This window comes from Haplochromis burtoni, unplaced genomic scaffold, assembly GCF_018398535.1.
Source record: "Haplochromis burtoni strain Fernald_Lab_line unplaced genomic scaffold, NCSU_Asbu1 Contig_495, whole genome shotgun sequence".
Taxonomy (NCBI): Eukaryota; Metazoa; Chordata; class Actinopteri; order Cichliformes; family Cichlidae; genus Haplochromis; species Haplochromis burtoni.
Window position 1 is genome coordinate 276,845 of NW_024582856.1, and position 20,260 is coordinate 297,104.

Consider the following 20,260-nt stretch of genomic DNA (forward strand, 5'->3'; position numbering starts at 1 on the left):
CTCAGCGATTCTCTGCGCGATCAACCTCTCACATGTTTAAGCTTGCTGCGGGAGATTTCACTTGTCATGTTTGCATAGTAAGCTAACGATTAATAAGACGATGTCAGAGGAATTGGTGCACAAATTATCATCACTCACAGATCAGTGCTGTCGCTCTCTATACACAGTTCGCACGATTGCAAAGTGAAAGCAAAAAAACAAGCGCAAATTCAAACGCGACTTCAATATGTCACATATTGACAGTGGCTCACCGATGCCAATGACATAATTACCCAGCTACATTTCTGAAAGAATGCAAAAGCATTGACATATATTTTTCCTACAATAGCCCGACGGGCAGGGAGAGATAGATTTTGGTAGCCCGACTGAAAAAATCGCTAGCTCCGGGACGTCGGGCTAGCGATATTGCGAGCCCTGTATCTGATTGAGGAATCACTCATCTTTGGAAAAGAGAGTTTATTACAGAGAAATGTCTCTTTCCAAAATAAAAGCTATACTATCCGCTTCTTCTGGGCTATATTCTCAGCAGCATAAGGAGAATCATGTGCTAACAGCTGTCTAAATGACTCGGCTAAAGTTAGTAGCATGCTTGTTGTTTTTGTCTTTGCACTAGGATGATGTCGGCGTAAATGTGCAGTCATATTCGTTGTGTTCCCACTAGTGCTTTCAGGTTAATCTCGTTGAAATGACCTTAACGCCACAACACGGCAAATCTCCGTTAACGAGCTACCGCCGATCGCCCCGTGCATGGGGCTAGACGGCCAACACGTTAACGAGCTAACTGCGCTAACACACTAGTTCCCACCCATGTAATTGAGCATTGCGTGGCACATCCAACATACTGTTTTACTTTAGTCCATGACTCGCTTACCTTCAGGGTCATACGTCACATGAAAACCAAAATAATTCCAAACGCCAGATCTGAATGAGGGTGGGGGAGGTCCATGTTGCAAGGAGAGCTTAACTTCTGTCTCGCTAGCTTGCCCTTCGTATCAATATCGATACGAATATCGTTGCACCCCTAATATATACACATATAGTATATACACTGGGTGAATGTGCAGTAGTAGCAGCAAGCAGGTGAATTCTGTACATTAATATGAATAGACATCTGACTATTTTACAGGATAGACAATATAAACATATTTAAAATTAAAGGAATTGAAATGTACATTGTGCCTTGGTTTAGTGTCTGGAAGAGTCCTGTCTCAGTCAGTTATAGATGATGTGAGAGGGCGGGTGTGTGTGTTTAGGGCACGGATGGCTTGGGGATAGAAGCTCCTCTTGAGTCTCTCTGTCCTTGCCCGGAAGATGCGGAACCTTCTACCAGATTGCAGAAGTTGGAACAGTTTGTTGCCAGGATGGGACGGGTCCTTCAGTATCTGCGCTGCTCTAGTCCGGCATCTCCTGGTGTAGGTGTCCTGAAGCGGGGGGAGAGCAATCCTGCAGCAGCGTTCTGCTGTACGGATCACTCTCTGGAGAGCTTTTTGGTCCTTCACACAGCTGTTCCCAAACCACGATGTCATGTTCTGTGTGAGGATGCTCTCCACAGCGCCTGTATAGAAAATCCTGAGGATCTTTGGAGAGACCCTGAACTTCCTCAGTTGTCGTAGGTGATACAGGCGCTGCCTAGCCTTTTTGGTCTGGACCTGAATGTGGGCAGCCCATGTCAGGTCTGAGGAGATGTGGACACCAAGATACTTGAAGGACTGCACCCTCTCCACTGGAGCTCCATTGATGATATGGGCTTGTAGTCTCTGTGCTGACCCCTTCTGAAGTCCACCACCAGCTCCTTGGTCTTGCTGACGTTCAGCTGGAGGTGGTTGTCCTGGCACCACGATGCCAGATTCTTCACTTCATCCATGTAGGCCGCCTCATCGTTGTTGGAGATGGCACCCAACACCACTGTGTCGTCAGCAAACTTCACAATGGTGTTGGAGCCATGGGTGGCCACACAGTCTGAAGTGTAGAGGGAGTAGAGCAGTGTGTCCTTAAAAAGTTGGAGTAAACTGAACAAGTACAGGTCTGAAAAGCTGTTTACAACAGATGAACTGTACCGGGAAGTCACAGCCTTAAGAAATAGGAAAAGTCCAGTAAAGACCTACAAAGAAAGAGATGGTCTGGTGTTCAGTTGATCCATCTGCTGTTTGCCAGTGCCTCATCAGAAATGGTCTCAGTGCAAAGGTGGCTGTCAGGAGGCCATCCTTGATCGCCAAAGAAGGGAAACTGGGAGAAAAGGTTAAGGTTTGCTAATTCATATGAGAACTGGTCTGAAAATCTAGAGCAACAGGTCTTATGAATCCACATTTTTGGTCATTATCAGTTTATACAGAGGTGGTGTGATAAAGTCCACAGAAAGTAAAGAAATGTATGTTGGGTTGATTACTTATTTATTTATTTCTTGCACTTTAAAAATGTTGATTGATGTGATGCTTTTCCCCCCTTTTCTTATCCAGAACCTGATCTCTGCGGCTACAGGCATGAATCTGACAACGGTGGACGACCCCATCCAGAGAAAGTTCTTGCCCAGCTTTCTGCGTGGTGTGGCCGAGGAGAACAAGCTGGTCACGTCGCCTAACTTTGTGGTGACTCAGGCCCTTGTGGCCCTCCTGGCAGATAAAGGGGCCAGACTGAGACCTGCTTATGACAAGGCTGATATGGAGAAAAGAGGTTTGTAGACTCTGAGGAAAAGGCCGTTCCATGTCATTTTGTCTGTCATTGTTTCTCTCTTACTTCATGGAATTGATCTTGATTACCTTGAAGTTCTGTCTCATATTGGTATATTATGATGTGTTACTTTTTCTTAATATTTAAAGAAAAGTCATTTCAATGTGGTTTGTGTTCACATAAATATACTTTATACTCAGAAGAACAGTGATTCTGTGATGCTCTTATGTTCTTCTGCTTATTCTAAAATGCTCTTCCTGGTGCTGATACCAGTCATACACGTATTCGTTTAATTCATGTAGTGGTGACATAACTCATCTGCTTGTGCCAGTTTCTTCTGTATATTCACATTTTTTGTGCTTTTTGTGTCTTTTCATCGTTGCTCCTTCTTTCACTCACCGGGCATTCTTGTCACTTTGTGTTCCGTGTCGAGCAGGTCTAATTGCGCATTTGTATGCCCATCCTTCCCATAATCCTTCCGCTGTAGGCCCTCTGGAGCTGGCCAACGCTCTGGCAGCTTGTTGCCTGTCCTCACGGCTTTCCTCGCAGCATCGCCAGTGGGGTGCTCAGCAATTAGTTCGCACTCTGGCCGCCCACGACCGCGACAACAACCAGAACCGTCCGCAGACTTTTGCTGACATGGCAGGGGACCTGCGAAAGTGCTCCTTTATCAAACTAGAGGCTCACCAGAGCAGGGTCGGTAGTTTGGTCTTTTTCTGTATTATACAGTGAGGTTGTTTGCACCATTTCTGATTGGTAGTTAAAATAATCCTCCTCTTGTTGCTTCAGGTCATCACATGTGGTTGGTGCAGTAAGAAAGGCCTTTTGGCTACCAGTGGCAATGATGGGACGGTCAGAGTATGGAACGTAACCAAGAGCCAGTACACCCTCCAGCAGACCTGCGTCTTCAATAAGGAGTAAGGTTTTTTTTAAGGATCCCACACAGCTAAACAGTGACATCTTGCTGTAATTGGTCCAGTTTGTATTTATTTCCCCCCAATAAATCTTTTTTCTCCATCAGAAACTCAGTTACCAGTTTGAGAATTAAGATGCCTTTTAACGATCCCTGTGGGACAAATGTTTTTGGTTCGTTTCTCAAGGAATCGAACCAACCTGACCTTTGGCAGTTTGCTGAGGCAGGTCCTGAAGGCTCCTGTCCCATGAGCCTCTTTCACAGAATCACACATCATTCCTTACAAAAGAAAAAAATAGTTTTCATCATTGTATAAAGTTCTTTTAGATGAGACTTTAAATAAGTTTGAGTGCTCCCAAAGGTGTCAGATACTTCAATACAGTTCTAACTTTGTTTTTTTATCTTATCTTTCACTAGTGACGACTCTTTGGAGGAGGGAATGTCTGGTTTGGGGTCTCCCAGCGATCCTTGCCTGTCACCTCTTGCATGGAGTGTCACTGGAAAGTATCTCGCCTCTGCCATGGAGAAAATGGTCAACATCTGGCAAGTTAATGGTAAAGAGTTCATTTTGTCCAGTCTTCTCTGGGGGTTATTGAATATGTTAATGATGAGCTTCACTGAGTTTTGCAGGACTTGTTTCACTATAATCTGTGGCTCACCTCGTATCACTGGTGACGGAGGCCTGCAGCATATGAATGAGAGGTCTTCTGTTAAAAATAAAACTGAATGGTCACCGGATGTGTTCCAGGCATCATTTTCTGCCCCTCACCATACACCTGGCTTTGTGAACCATCTGTCCAGAGCTGTTACTGGGGTTAATAGAAGGTGTAATCACGTTCACCTGGTTTGGTGTTAATGAATTAACAGCAGGTACACTAGAAGGGCAACGATGAGACAAACCCCCGAAAAAAGGAATGGTTTTACAGGTGGGGGCCACTGAAATTTTAACCTCCTCGTCTTTTTTGACTGGTTTTTTTTAACATAATTTTGCATTTGCATAAAAAGAAGCAGTTCATGCTTTCTTATGCCGGGCAGACACTGTGCGATTTTTTTCAGTCGTGTGATTCAGCTCCTGCTCAAACTGCACGATTGACTCGCAGAGGTTAGAAGTTGGTAGGTCGCGATGCAGGTCTCACCCTATACGGCCCGATGCTCTGATGCGACCCGAGTGCTCACCCTGTGCCTCCATAACATGAAGGTTATAACAGAAAATCTGTCTCTCTGTCTTTCACTCACACAGACACACCGCCACCATCAGCTTTGCTAAATTGCTAATGAAAAACATGATCAGGCAGCTGTGATTGAGCAGCATGTAAATCCAACTATTTTCACGGTTGTTGTGGTCGTGATAATTTTGTGATGCCACATCGAAAAGGCTCGGAGGAGCTTTCCAAAGTTCTACAAGTTGTGCCTCCATCGCTTGTGTCCAGATCACACGCTGCACAGCTGTGCTGCTCCGTCTTTATCACCGACGTTTATGTGTTTGCACGTGAGCAGTGTGAGAAGCTGCGGTGACACCCTGAGGTGTTAATCGCTTCTCGTTACCCCACGTATACTACACGATGCACGATGAAGGCCAAAATCGGGCCGATCGCCAAAACGGTCGCACGACTCAAAAATCGGCTCAAAATGGGCCAAAAATCACACAGTGTGAGCCCAGCGTTAAAGAAGTTGATACATTGTGGCAACAAAGTCATCATCCATCTCACAGTGAATCTGCAGGGAAGAACGGAAACGACAGCTCACTCCAAGACTGCAGTGTTGGAGTTTGTCCAACTGTATAAGCAGGAAGCTCTCATGTTCCTTCACAGACAGCTGAAAGACATCAGAACCCCTATATAAAATACCTAAAAGGAACATTAAAACCAAGTATACTTGGGCATTTGTCAACATAAGTATGATATATCTTATACAAAATGTCATCATGGATCTGCTTTCATTGTCTCCAAGGTGGTAAAGGGCTTTTGGATGTGCAGCCTCACTGGGTGTCTGCACTAACTTGGCCTGAAGAGGAAGCAGAGTCCTTGTGGTGTGGGGAGCCCAAAGACATGCTGCTGGTGGGTCGAATGGATGGATCACTGGGCCTCATCGAGGTGCTGGACTCTTCTGGTATGCACCGCACAGAGCTGGAACACTGCTACAGGAAAGACGGTATGAGAGTTTTATTTCAGGTTCAACCACATCTTTGATATTTACTTGTGTAACTGAAAGAAAAACAGAAGGTTTTTTTCTCCTTTAGTGGCAATAATGCACATTGCCTGGTACAGTGAAGACAAGCCTTTTGCCGTTGGCTACGCAGATGGAAAGCTGCTGATTGGATCCAAAGAACCTTTGGATAAAGGAGCCATTGTTGTCATTGATGCGCACAAGGTGGAGTAATTTTATCATTCTGTTTATGTTGTGATTCTTTCATTTAAATTTCAAAAAGAGCGAGCTGTTTTACTGTCAGCTAGATGGATTAGATGGACATTTATAGCTGACAGTGATTCCAAATCTTTTTGTCAGGAGTCGATCAGCAGCATGAAGTGGAGTCCAACGGGTCAGATCCTGCTGACGTGTGCTAAAGAGGAGACTGTGAAACTGTGGGCCAATCCAGACTCCTGCTCTGACACGGGCTCTGGCTGGCACTGCCTACAGAGCCTTAGACACCCCTCCTTGGTTAATGGTGTGGCCTGGTGCAGCTTGCCTGGATGCAGTCCGAAGCCCCTCAGCATGTTCGCCGTGTACGTTGACCTTGAATGCGCCCTCTGTTTTGGGTTTTGTGATTTCACTTCTGCTGTTTTTGTTGTTTCTCCACACAAAATGATTATTTTGAGGAAAAAAAGTTGTTATGGGTCATTATGCTTTTCAGATGCTGCCAGAATGGTCTGGTCTCTGTCTGGACTGTTCCTCAAGACATTTCAAACTTCACAGACTCCTGTTCCTCTGATTCAGAAGGATGGTGGGAGAATGAAGCCAAACCCAAGTTAATGGTATTTGTGTGTTTTAACTTCTACTGTAAAAGCACTTTAGCCAAAGTCATCCAGTAGCAGCTGAGTTTCTTTTGCTTTATTTTTGAGCAATAGGTTAATGTGTTGTTCAACCTCAATGTGCTATCATTGATGTGCAGCAGTCCACCCGATGGTCAGAAGATGGAGCAGTTTGTGTGTTCCAGCTAAAGGGCCACATCACTCCAGTAAGAACACTGGCTTTCAGTCCTGATGGTCTGGCCCTGGCATCTGGAGGAGTGGGAGGCCTCATGAACATCTGGTCCCTGCGGGTAAGAAACATACATATACACACAGATGGAAATGAAGGCACATAGTTCATATGTAAATACTGTAAGTACACACACAGATGACTGGAAATATATAGATGGAAAGAACACATGACACTTAATTACACTGGTGAATGAAGCTGCTGTTTATAGTGACACTGAATGGCTTTCCATTGAGCACACTGTGTGTGTGTGTGTGTGTGTGTGTGTGTGTGTGTGTGTGTGTGTGTGTGTGTGTGTGTGTGTGTGTCCATTTCCAACAGGATGGCTCAGTACTCCAGACCGTGGTAGCTGGGTCAGGGGCTGTCCAGAACATTGTCTGGGTCTCAGATGTGGGCGTGGCCGTCTGCTCCAACAGGTCAAAGGCAAGTTGTCTCATTTGACTCCATTGTCTCCGTCATTTTGTATGACTGTATTTGTCCTCAGTTAAGTTTCATTTGCCTTTTGTATGGCTTGATTTCCAGGATGTGTTGGTTGTGAACTGCTCCAAAGAGTTCATGGCATCTAACCATGTGCTGGCCACCTGCCGCACGGCTTTGAAGAAGCAAGGTGTGGTCGGCCTCAACTTGGCACCCTGCATGAGAGCTTTCCTGGAGAGACTGCCTGTCATGTTGCAGGAGCAGTATGCCTATGAGAAGGTAAAGGGAGATATGATATAGCCCCTACTAGAAGTCAGAGTTTGTACTAGATGATTATATCACCATGTTTCTTTCTTGGGCTGAAAAAACCTTCTTCTTCAGCTCTATTTGTGTTGGAGAACTCTGAGAAAAAAATAAAAGCCAATCCAAGCAAACTTGAACTATTCATGACAGATTAATAGTATTTGACACTAATAATGTCTCTCTTTGCTCTCTACTTCCAGCCCCATGTTGTATGCGGGGAGCAGCTTGTCCACAGCCCGTACATGCAGTGCCTTGCCTCTCTGGCTGTAGGTCTCCATCTGGACCAGCTTCTGTGCCGTCCCCCTGTGCCGCCCCACCTTCGACACTGCCCACCTGAGTCTGGCATCGCTGTATGGAGCGCCAGCGAGTGGGCATGGTTGGACTGTTTCTCCACCACAGTAAAGGCGGCAGAGGCTCTTGCTCGAGGTGCAGCCTTCCCCGAGTCCTTCTCCGTTCCTGACCTGGAACCCGTGCCTAAAGATGAAATGGCTCTGCTCCTGGTGAGCAAAGCTGATTAAACTGTAATTTAGAATGTAATCAAAACCTGTGCAGCTCATAACAGCAGCCTTTGCTTTTATTTCTACAGGACAACAGTAAATGGTCAGCTAGTATGGATGAACAGATCATGTCATGGGCCACCTCCAGGCCAGAGGTAACTTTGACAGTTTAGGTGAAATAAATGGCCCCCCTCCCGGGGGTACTGCTTTATACGCTTTATACTGCTGTTGCAGTATGTAGTAATGGCAGAGGAATCATTTCTGGAACAAGTTTAGCTGCTTATTTTCATATGATTTTTCTGGTTTTAGGTAGGATTTTTAGAAATGTTTAAGAGGAAGATTAAATTGTTTCATTACAGAAGGTTAAAATACATATTAGAATACAATAATAAACAAATATAACACAAAAGCTAACACATATAAATGGCTTAATTAGTACAGAAGAAGAACATTATGAGAAGTTATTTTGGATGATGTGTTTGGCTTCTCATCCAGTGCTTACACTGCTCTGCCTCTCTTGAGCTTCACCTCGATAACTCTGCTCCTTAGATTTGAACCAAATTCATTTCCCTCTCTATTGTCTCAGATTCGTTCTCCACACTCTGAACTCTCCGCTCAGTTCAGCTACAGCTCCCCCAATACTCAGAGCAGCCAGCAGTCCACCCAGTCACACACCGCAGTCACACACCGCCTCTGCCTTGTTGTTCCAAAAAGTGATTTCAAATGTTTCTGTATAGTTTTTATGTCTTTACCTATACTGATAAATAATGTGGAGTAATGTGGAGTTACAGGGGGAGATAAAGTACAACACGTTTTGCAAGTATCTTTATGATTGCAGTATTGCACCTACTCTATCTTCTGCATTATAATCAGTACTTATGGTTTTGTTTACAGCTAAAATATCTTTATAGAACTGTTATGTTTGTTTCTGCTGCTATAGATTATATAAAAGTCACTTTGCCCAAAACCGATTGCAGAGTTTACCTTGCGATGGGGATATGATCAAAATGAGCTGATGGCAATCAAGAGATATTTAACAGATTTTAGACCAAGTCATTTACAATAGTTTAAATTGTTGAAATCACTTTTTGGTGTGACCCGTTCAGCCCTCCCTTTTTTATCCAACTACAGTCCTCTAAATCAGTGGTCCCCAACCCCCGGGTCTCGGACCGGTACCGGTCCGTGAGTCGTTTGGTGCCGGGCCGCGAGAGTTGAGGCTCAGGTGTGAAATGTCTGGTTTTCAGGGTTTTTATCGGTTTTCAGCGTTATTTTGTTATCGTTTTTATCGTTAACTCGGTTTTCCTGGTCTTTTCACGTGTGTTATGAATAAATCTTCTTTTTTTCAGTACCGGTACTAGTTTTATTTTGTTGTATTTATCCGCGACACCTTAAAGGCCGGTCCGTGAAAATATTGTCGGGCATAAACCGGTCCATGGCGCAAAAAAGGTTGGAGACCGCTGCTGTAAATATCTATTTATTTAGGTACAAGTGATCATAGCTTTGGTTTTTTAGCCCTCGGCGTAAAAGGCTGATGCAGTACTGCTGTCACGCTGCCGAGCAGGCAGGGAAGCAACGTGGAAGTAATGTAGTAATGTAGGAGTTTGAAACTGAAACCGTAGGTGTCTACTAAAAAACTTAGATGAATTAGAATTTCAGTGAAGTCGACCTCAAGATCAAGGTCAGAGGTCAAGTTTTCTGAAATTCTGGTAACTTGACAACAAGGCAACATAGGATGTTGAAATTGATACCTCAGGTTCATCTGCTGCTAATACCTCTGACTGCAGAAAGAGAGCAAGAGGTCATTGTGAAACAGTAAGACAGTCACAGAATATTTGCTCTGTATTTTTGAGTAAAATGGTGTAAAAAGTGTCTCAATCAGCCAAAATCACAACATTAACAACAGTGAGCTTAACTGAAGGGTGATGGCAAGTAAGAGGGATGTCAGGCCAGGTGAGAAGGTGGATATTTCCACACAACAAACACGTTTCTTGATCTCAAAAATTGACAACCAAATCCTTACCTCATGATTTTAATATCACATCTAGTTTCAACCCGATTCTTTTCTTCCATTTTTCATGTTTGGGTTCATGATCAGGACTGGCACCTCGGAGGGAAATGCGACGTGTTTCTGTGGGGTGCAGGGCGACACGGTCAGCTAGCAGAGGCTGGAAGAAATATCCTCGTTCCAACCATTGCCCCTTCCTTCTCTCAGGCACAGCAGGTACATAGACATAAACTACTGGACATATTGTTTTTTGAACTTTGTTTCTATAATTAAAACAGCAGCGTGAGCTGTATTTTATTTCTACCTGTGATTACTCGTTCACATTCTCGTTTCTTGTAGGTGGTGTGTGGGCAGAATTGCACCTTTGTGATCCAGCCCAACGGCACCGTATTGGCCTGTGGAGAGGGGAGCTATGGCCGCCTGGGACAAGGCAACTCAGATGACCTGCATGTCCTTACTGTCATCTCAGCTCTTCAAGGTGACATGACAACACCTGTACACAACCAAAAGTAACAAACACACAGGCACAAAGCCAGCTGAATGTAGCAGAACGCTTAACGGCTAAAAGGCAAATTATTTGTGGTAGCTGGTGTGCACGAAATATAGAGCTAAAAGAACATTTGGTCAGCGGATTGGTGACATAAACCCTGTCATGTGCTTTTCGTTCTTACCAGGTTTTGTTGTGACCCAGTTGGTTACATCTTGTGGCAGTGATGGTCACTCCATGGCTCTGACAGAGAGCGGCGAGGTGTTCAGCTGGGGAGACGGTGACTACGGCAAGCTTGGACATGGAAACAGTGACCGCCAGCGACGGCCCCGACAGATTGAGGCACTGCAAGGAGAGGAGGTGGTCCAGGTAAGTCTCCACCCTCCTTAAAAATATATTTCATTTAGTGCTGTCAGCGTTAATCTCGTTAAATTGACATTAAAGCCATGACTGCATTAACGGTTATGGGGGGGGGAATGCGCGGCATTAATACGTTAGCGCAGTTAGCTAATCAATGCGTTAGTGCCGTGCAGACCCTCGCACGGGGCGATCTGTGTTAACTCGCTAACAGAGATTTACAGTGTTAATGCGGTTATGGCATTAACGTCATTTTAACAAGATTAATGCTGACAGCACTGATTTTATTCAATTCCACAGTACCCAAAAAAATCATGCAGGATATGTACAGAGGGCTGAATTCAGACAATGATGTGACCGGGTATACATTTTATTGGTACTCACTAGTTTGTAAGGTCTGCCTTATAAATATAAGTAAATATGTATACTGGATATATCACATGTATCTAAATGTATCAACAAAATGGAGTTAAATTGAATAGTTTGTGTATCCATGTGCTGTGGGATGTCCTCCAAGATCTGTACCGGGGCATGACTGAGCTCTTGGAGAGACAACCTGAGGTTCAGATAGACTAAAACACAATATCTCAGAGGTGTAATACTGGATTTAGGTTATGCGAGCGTGGGGGCCAGTCAATGGCAGTTCATCCTCTGGGAACAGCCTGCTCTCTCATACTGTCTGCACATGAGACCTGACATCATCATGCACCCAGAGGAACCAGGACCCACCACACTAAAAACTCCCCTCTTCATCTGTCAGTGGCTTCCACCTATGAAGCTGGGATGTTCTCAAAGCGCTGTATACAACATGCCTCATTCTCCCCATTCACACCCACTCCTAGAAGCACTTCTAAGCTCAAGTCCAAACTAACCAACATTCACACACCGATGAACGCATCGGAGGGCAACTTGGGGTTAGTATCTTGCCCAAGGATATTTGGCACGAACCACCAACCTTCCACTCCGTAGCTGATCTGCTCTACCACCTGAGCCACAGCCACCCTGTTGTTGATTTTATTAACACAAAAACATCCTCTGTGCTACTTAACTGATCAGTATTCCAGATGTTGTACTCTGGCTAGAGTCTCCTTAAGAAGTGTTCTTTTAATCTTTTTTGAGCGGTGTACAGTGTAATTCTGTGGGAAACAATAAAACATGTTTGCCTACTTTGAGCCAAAAATAAGTTTTTTCTCTTGAAGGTTAGACTTCCAACACTATCTTTGCTGTTGCAGAATTCTGTCATATATCTATTAAGGTTTCTCTGGGTCACGCTTCTCCTCCTTATTCTGCACACCTTTATTGGGGTTAACAAGAACATCATAGAGATAGGCAGTTTCAGTTACAATACTCTGTGCTTTCTTCACTCTTTAGATGTCTTGCGGGTTCAAACATTCGGCCGTAGTCACAGCTGATGGGAAGCTTTTCACTTTTGGTAATGGTGATTATGGAAGACTAGGGCTGGGGAACACCTCAAACAAGAAGCTGCCAGAGAAGGTCACTGCTCTGGAGGGCTACCATGTAGGACAGGTAAGACGTTCATTACTGTTACAGTTGGTGTCTGTGAAATGCTTGGATACGCAGCACATTCAGAGGATTTCTGTACTGTTACTGTTTTCTATACTGGAGAACAATATGAAGACATCAGTCGTCATGTGTCCACTGGTGCTATATGCTGATTGTGGACATTCAAAAAACACTGTGAAATAAATATTTCAGTGGTTCTTTTATAGAGCTTTTCTACTCTGCCTGGGCACTCAAAGGGCTCATACGAGCACATGCTTTCTGTTTAACATTCACACGTTTACACACAGTGTTGTGCCCAAAGGATATTTGGCATACAGACTGGAGCCGATCAAGCTACCAACCTTCCAACCCCATCAGCTAATTTTTTAAGGTTTTTACAGTAATATGATTGTGCTCTAGGTGTTGTGACATTTTGCAGATTATTTCTGGTTGCTGGAACTACTTTGGGGCAGTTTTGAGTTCTAATTGTTTTGATTATTTTCAGTTGTCCAGCCTTATCTTAGCTATTGATAGTTGGTGTTGTCGTGTGCTCCCTCCTCAGGTGGCTTGTGGTTTGAACCACACTTTAGTTGTCTCTGCTGATGGAATGATGGTTTGGGCCTTTGGCGATGGAGACTACGGGAAACTGGGACTTGGGAATTCCACAGCCAAGTCCTCACCTCAGGTACCTGCTGCATTGTGATGGCTGATCAATGAACTGAAGTTAATCTGTTGGCCTATCAAACAGTGAAACTGTTTGTGACCCTGATCTGTTTTGAAATCCTTAGAAAGTGGACATGCTGTGTGGGATTGGTATAAAAAAAGTAGCCTGTGGAACTCAGTTTTCCGTGGCTTTAACCAAAGATGGCAAGGTTTTCACGTTTGGCCAAGGTAAGCTTTGCAAATTCCAGGTTTAAAAACAAAGTTAATCTATAACTGCCTTAAATCTGCATTCTTGTTAAAGGCCAGTCTGTAGGCAAATGTTCTTATAGCTCACTTGATCAACGACTTCATAAAACATTTTGCTGAGGAGTTTGAGTTCTCAGCCTTTCTCTCACCCACGTTGGAGTCTTAAAGACAGACCTAGCTGCCATGTAGAGCTGCCACAAACGATTATTTTTGCGATTAGTCGACTAATCAGATCATCATCGTTCAGCTTATTGCACCAGCAGCATCTGCTCTTATATAACTATCATTAGCTTACAGCTTTAAGTGTTTAAGGTCTGTGCTAACTAAAAATAAAGACAAGATGATAGTTTATTAAATTGTAATGAAATTTGTAGATTGTTTATGAAATTTGTAGATTATTTCGGTGAAGTTTAATAAACTCCTTGCTATCTAAAATATAACAGGACACCGGAGTATATTCTCCAGCATCTCACACTTCTGATAATCAGCTGTCTGCTTGACGTTTATTCAGCTGTGTGAAAATTATAACTTTAATCTCAGCCAAACCGATTTACTCAGGAACAAATAAAATACTAAAAAACCGCCAAACAATAACATTTTAAGTTATCTAAGTGACTCATATATCATGTTTAACCTGAGTAGCGAAAGACGGCGGCGGGTTTGAAAATGATTTGCGGGGAGTCCGGTGTTCTCACGGCGCTAGTGACCTAGCCCCCGGCTAGCTATCGAGCTAGTGGGTCGTCTCTGAAAACGTCGGAGCGCTTTTGAAAATATGCGGTGTCCTGATAAACTGAGCAGATATTTGAGGTTTACACAGCTACATTCTCCCTTGAAATATGTTAAACGTTTATTTTGTGACCCAGAAAGAATAATAAGAGTAATATTAAAACTAACTAGCTGCCGCCATTGTTGGAAACTAAGCTGGGCCGCGCTATGAATTCTGGGACACAGCTGCTTCTTCTTCTTCGGTGTTTAACGGCAGCTGGCATCCTTGTACATGCAGTGCTGCCATCTTCTGTTTCAGTCCGTTATTACACTCTTAAATCCTGCTACTTATTCCTGCGTCTTTTGCGATCTTACAAAGCTTCAAACGACGTTTGTGTGGCCTGCCTGGATATTGTTTGCTAGCAGCGTTGCTGTCTCTTTCTGTTGAAGCCTTATTGTTGCTTTCTTTGTTGAAGTGGTCATTACCACTTTGGGTTGACCTCCCTGATTTCTCATTAAAGCAGCGGTGCTGTCTCCTTTTGTTGTTGCCATTTATATGATTATTGAGGTGTTTGCCTACAATAAAGATCTATTTTATGTTAAATACCTCTGCCTGGCGTTCTTTTCATTTAAATCAGTCATCGACGTAATCGTGACTAGTCGACTAATCGTGGCAGCCCTACTGCCATGTCGCCCATATTAGCTAATACCTGGACTTTTATTTTTATTTAATTTTTATTTGAGACTCCCTTTCTCATTACATGATCTGTTTCAGACAAGCATACTAAAATGGTGAAACTTGTCCAAGATTTACAAAATCACATAAAAAATTCCCAGTGACAGATTCATAAAATCGTTTATAGATCTTTTAAACTCTGCAAGCGATGCCATCTGAGAGAGCTGCGCTGTAACGTGGTCCATGATAACAGGGCAGGAAATGAGGAGGCCTTTTTTCCAAGCTCTGCACGAACTGATGGAACAGTGAATAGAATGGAAAACCAGAAAATGATTTATAGATATACCAATCAGCCAAAGAATGTTGATGTGTTAAAGGTTTACAGCCAGTTAAGTATCTTAATGCCTCATGATAAACTGGGAGTGAGCAGGAGGGCTGATGAACGATACCTTAAACCCGGGGGGTTGCTGCAGGAGAGAAATCATCTGTTTGTGAAAAAGTACCCCAACTTCAGCCTCAGTTTCTTTAACAGGTGGTCAGTATGTGACTTAAAAGATTGTCATTGGTCACAGTATTTAAGTATTTGCAGAAGCCCACAGGTTTAATAGAAGTACTCTTAGTACTGTCTTTCTATTGTTTAGAGCAGGGGTGTCAAACTCAAATACACAGTGGGCCAAAATTCAAACTGGAACAAAGTCGCGGGCTAACGTTAATATTTACTGAAAAAAAATCTTCCTTCAGCTATGAGGATGAATCTTTTCTTATGGACTCAAACACGTTTAGCTGAAAAACTGAATATGGAACAAGCAAAGCTTAATACTAAACAATGTATATATTAGCTGTATAATACCAGCAGGCCAGCTCTGATAGGAATTTGGTGTGGCTTCACGGGCCAAATGTAATTAGGCTGCCGGCCGCCAGAGTTTGACACCTATGGTTTAGAGCAACATGACCGTGTTTTTTTTCTACATTTAAAATGCAGCAGTGAGATGAAACCGCTGTGACTGCACTCTACCCAAAGCTAAATGTGATTGTGCAAAAACCACGTTGATGGTATGAATGCAAAAATAATAATGTACGCCCTGAGATAGAAACCTCTGTTAGTGACATTATGGTGCTCTATAAACTCCATAAGACAAAACTGAAACCCACAAACCCCTCAGTCCCATTTTTCTTATTTTATACGGGATATTAATAACACAATAATCTATAATCATATTAATGAATGCTAGTGAAAACAGTAGTTTATTATATAACATATTAAAATGAGTGTGATATTTAGATTTGGCCATTAGTGGTTTTAACACTGATTATGACAATTACACAATTGAGTTTTCACCATGAAGTCAAAGTGAGATTTTTTCCGTGCCATATTATTCAAATATATTTTTACCTTTTTTTGTTGAAGACCGCCTAATTGGCTTGCCAGAGGGTCGAGCCAGGAACCACAACCGGCCCCAACAGGTACCAGGTCTCTCAGGGATCCACATCCAGGATGTCGCTGTAGGAGCTGAACACACTCTGGTACTCTCCTCCACAGGAGATGTTTACACCTGGGGCAGCAACTCGGAGGGACAGGTAACATGCATACAATGCTTGTGGGAACATAAGTGTCAAAATCTCAATAAGACTGTTTGCTGCTTATCTTATTTGAAGTAAATGGATTTACTGAAAATGTAGCCTTGTCATCTATCTTATATTACACACATAGAGAGCCTTGTGGCACACAATAGCTAAGATAAAAGGACGAGGACTCAGAAGCAGCCAAAGAAAAGTATCATTCAGACAGATATGATGTGAACCACTCCAAAGCAGAACCAGATACACCACCCCAATATTTCAGCCTGTCAAGGAAAGTATGGTGGTGGACGGTATCAAACGTAGCGTTTAACATCAGAATATTCTCCAGCGTCACTTTGCATTAAAATGACACTGGACACTCAAAGAACAGAATGAGCCCCAGATTGAAATGTCTCCAGCACACTGTCTTTGTTTAAGACTGGTGTAATCTGCTTAGTCATAGCCTTTTCTAAACTCTTAGTAAATGATCATTTTGAGAGTGGTCTGTAAATGCTAAGAAAAAGAATGAGTTGCCCCCAATGAGCAGGGACTCTCTCAGTGTTTCAAAGCTCCTAAGAGAAGTCTTTGGCCCATCCTTGGCCTCTGCACTGACTGGTAGATTCAGTTCAGTTGAATTCAGTTTTATTTATATACCAAATCACAACACAGTCGCCTCAAGGTGTTTTATATAGTGAGGTAAAGACCCTACAATAATACAAACAGAGAAAACCTCAACAAAACTCTACAAGCAAGTGCTTTAGTGACAGGGGAAGGAAAAACTCGCTTTTAGCAGGACGACACCTTCAGCAGAACCAGGCTGGTAAATGGACTAGTTCTTATATAACGCTTTATAGAACTTGAACTTTTTCTAGTGATCTAAGTGCTTCTGTCTTGGAGAGCATTGGAATTAGTATCTTGCCCACAGATATTTGGCATACAGCGGCCAGGGATCAAACGCAGCAGATGACCTGAGCTACAGCCACCCCTTCAGTTGTAGCAGCGATTAGCTGCTCTGCTTCGCACAGGACCCAGAATCAGGTCATCTGCAAGATATTTAGCACGAGGTTCTCCACAAAACTGAGTGTGCAACTGGAGAGGGGCGCCTGTCGTCCAGCAGTCACAAAACGCTCAGCCAGCTATCTTAGACTAAAAGATCCAGAGTGCTACAGTATCACTGAGTCTAAGCAGAATTCCTGCTGTGCCTCTCATACTGTGCAGGATTGCTACTGCAACAACACATCATCAGCAGGGTAATACTAACATTGCATTAGAGCAGGGCGATATGGCCAAAAATATTTATCACGATATATATTTGAAAATTTGCGATAACGATATAACTGACGATATAATTGATGCGAGACAAAATACAACTCCACAACATTACTAGCGCAAAAAGACAACCTTCCATTTATTTTCACTTAAACAAGAAGCTGGTTTTTATGTACATTAAAGCTTTATAAAAATGTAACAGTGCAAATGCAAATTCCTTGCTGAAAGTTTAACCAAAAGGCATTTCCAGTAGAAATGGGCTGACATATCCTGAGCATAACCATGTATAATATCCACTGAAGTTAAAAAGAGGTGCTTTGCAACATTAAACTGCAGTGTGCAGTACGTATTTTTCGGACCATAAGGTGCACGGGATTATAAGGCACATTAAGCGAAACAAAGCAGTCAGATAAATCAAACTTTATTAAACTCATTCTTCTTGCTTCCTCCACTTCTGTACCATTGATTCATTAATGTTGAATTCTCTGGCAGCTGCTCTATTCCCATGTTGTTGCAGTATATTAATGACTAACCTCGTATTGTGGATGGATTATCTCAGTTGTTCTCCTGACTGAAGTTTGGTCCGTTTACAGCATCCTGCCATGCGATTGCATTTGTCTCTAACCATCAGGAACCTTCACGTTAACTTTTATAAGTGGAAAAGTGTTAGTGTTCGTCCTCCAGCTTCACTGTTTATGTTATGCTAACATAGCTGTGTCGCTAGCGATCACGTAGCACATCATTATATACCAGCTAGCCCAACTTCAGTAACCCTACAAACGTCACTGCTGTTTAGTTTCCTGTCTTCATTTATGTTGGAAGTGATAGCAGAGCTGTACGTTTGAATTTTTTCAGAAATCTCTCAGTCAGAACATGCTATATCATGCTTAGGTAACTAGCGAAACTAGCGAGCTAACTTCCGCTAGCTTCCTGCTAACTTCTAACTCCGTTAAATGTAATAACTTTTGTTTTCATGGATGCCTGGAAGTTAAACTTCATAGTTACACCTGGTAAAGCAGCAATGCTGATCGTTTTATTAAAGATGAAAGAATTTAGACAGTTTTTAACTCTCAGTGATGCTGCAGTGTTGTTTGACCTGAAGATACGGAGTTTAGGACCCAGATTACTCCCAGATTTAAGAGCATCTTAGTCCGACAATAACGACGGCCGCTTGCATGTTCTGCAAAAAAATGTGCTTTGTTGTGTATCTGACGGACAAACACCAAACCAGTTCCACATCACTGAAGTTGCACCATTTTTACAAACCAATTCTGGTTCATCTGTTTCACTCAACAATCGGCCATGTGCGTATGAAAACAAAGGCACTGCGCATGCGCGTTTTACTCCCATTCTATCGCGATATTTCATTTTCCTATCGTTGCCTAACATTATACCGGTATTACCGTGAACGGTATAATATGGCCCAGCCCTACATTGCATTGTTTGCATTCCTGGTTTGATTTATTTTCAGAATTGATCTTGAGCTGTTATACACACTTATTCTTAAATGTTGACTTATGACTGTGTTGTGCAGCTGGGTCTGGGACACACCAACCATGTTAGAGAACCTACACTGGTAACAACGCTGCAGGGCAAGAACATCCATCAGATCTCTGCTGGACGCTGTCATAGTGCAGCGTGGACGGCTCCCTCTGTTCCGCCTCGAGCACCAGGTTACACAGACACACAAAATTCACATAATGCCTCCTGATATTTTGATACTTTCTCCCAGATATCAGATTTCCTGCTGTGCTGCTGGAACTTACAAAATACCAGAGCGTAATGGTTTTATTTTTATGTATTGTGCTTAGAAACCTGCCTTATAAACCACATCACATAGAAAATATGTCAAAGGGATTAGAGACAGAGCTTTGGATGGCTGCCACAACAAACAATAATTAGCATAACTGTGACAGCAGAAAATCTCTTTAACTTTTGTTGTGAATGAAAAAGTCGGCTTTTCTTCCCACACTTCTCAGTGTTCAGGGTGATCATATCTCACTCTAATCTTCCTCAGGCTCATCTGTACCTCTTCAGCTTGGCCTGCCAGCAGCAGTGCCTCCTCAGTACAGTGGGCTTAAAGAAGTGAGCATCGAGGCAGTGAGGGCCCGTTTGCGGCTCCTCTACCACTTCTCTGACCTCATGTACTCGTCATGGAGACTACTCAACCTCAGCCCTAACAACCAGGTGGGCAACGGCTACAATAAAAACAAAAGACACTTGTACAGAAAATGTTTAGAAATTTGGTAAAAAATGTGTTGTTAGAATTTTTTGTAATGTGATACCAGTTATATTGTTCTTCGCCCTTAAGAAGTTGCACACAGCCAATAGGCTTTAGCAGCCTTTGATATTTGACCTGGCAGTGATGCTAAGTGTTAGTTATGTCTTACTGTGTATTTTATCTACTACAGAAACAGCTTCTGGAAAAATACTGTTAGTTTAGTGCCTCTAACACATTGACTGTAACAAGCTGAAAACACTCCCATAGATGTGAACAGAATGAGAAGAAGAAAATGGCTAAACTTAGATTTGTCTTTCTTTTGGTTTGCATCTCCAGCCTCAGTGACTGAAGGCACAGTCCAGGCTCTGAACACCTTCACTCTCGTAACTGAAAGGCTGTAAAGGTGATTGAGTTCAGGCATAAACCCAGAAAAGGTGCATGTTGTACACACTTTTCGGTGTTTATTATGAAGCTCGGATTGCATCTTAAAATTTGACATTTGTGTTGTCACTTCCTGTGTTGACTGCACTAGAAGGAGCCAGTCACCTAAATATACAGCTAAATTAACACCCC

General features: G+C 43.0%; 1 protein-coding gene across 1 annotated transcript in view; it reads left to right on the plus strand.

Annotated features, from left to right (window-relative positions):
- The window catches only part of herc1 (HECT and RLD domain containing E3 ubiquitin protein ligase family member 1), a gene marked incomplete in the record, with an annotated part of 98,122 nt that overhangs the window by 66,430 nt on the left and 11,432 nt on the right, over positions 1-20,260 (plus strand). Inside the window, 22 exon segments of the mRNA XM_042213905.1 lie at positions 2,457-2,670; positions 3,104-3,363; positions 3,457-3,584; positions 3,998-4,134; positions 5,531-5,731; positions 5,820-5,950; positions 6,086-6,303; positions 6,432-6,552; positions 6,690-6,839; positions 7,100-7,201; positions 7,301-7,474; positions 7,699-7,998; positions 8,085-8,150; positions 10,091-10,216; positions 10,340-10,478; positions 10,675-10,856; positions 12,216-12,371; positions 12,910-13,032; positions 13,136-13,238; positions 16,046-16,215; positions 19,001-19,139; positions 19,484-19,653. Of these exon segments, the coding sequence (XP_042069839.1) occupies positions 2,457-2,670; positions 3,104-3,363; positions 3,457-3,584; positions 3,998-4,134; positions 5,531-5,731; positions 5,820-5,950; positions 6,086-6,303; positions 6,432-6,552; positions 6,690-6,839; positions 7,100-7,201; positions 7,301-7,474; positions 7,699-7,998; positions 8,085-8,150; positions 10,091-10,216; positions 10,340-10,478; positions 10,675-10,856; positions 12,216-12,371; positions 12,910-13,032; positions 13,136-13,238; positions 16,046-16,215; positions 19,001-19,139; positions 19,484-19,653 (3,510 nt within the window).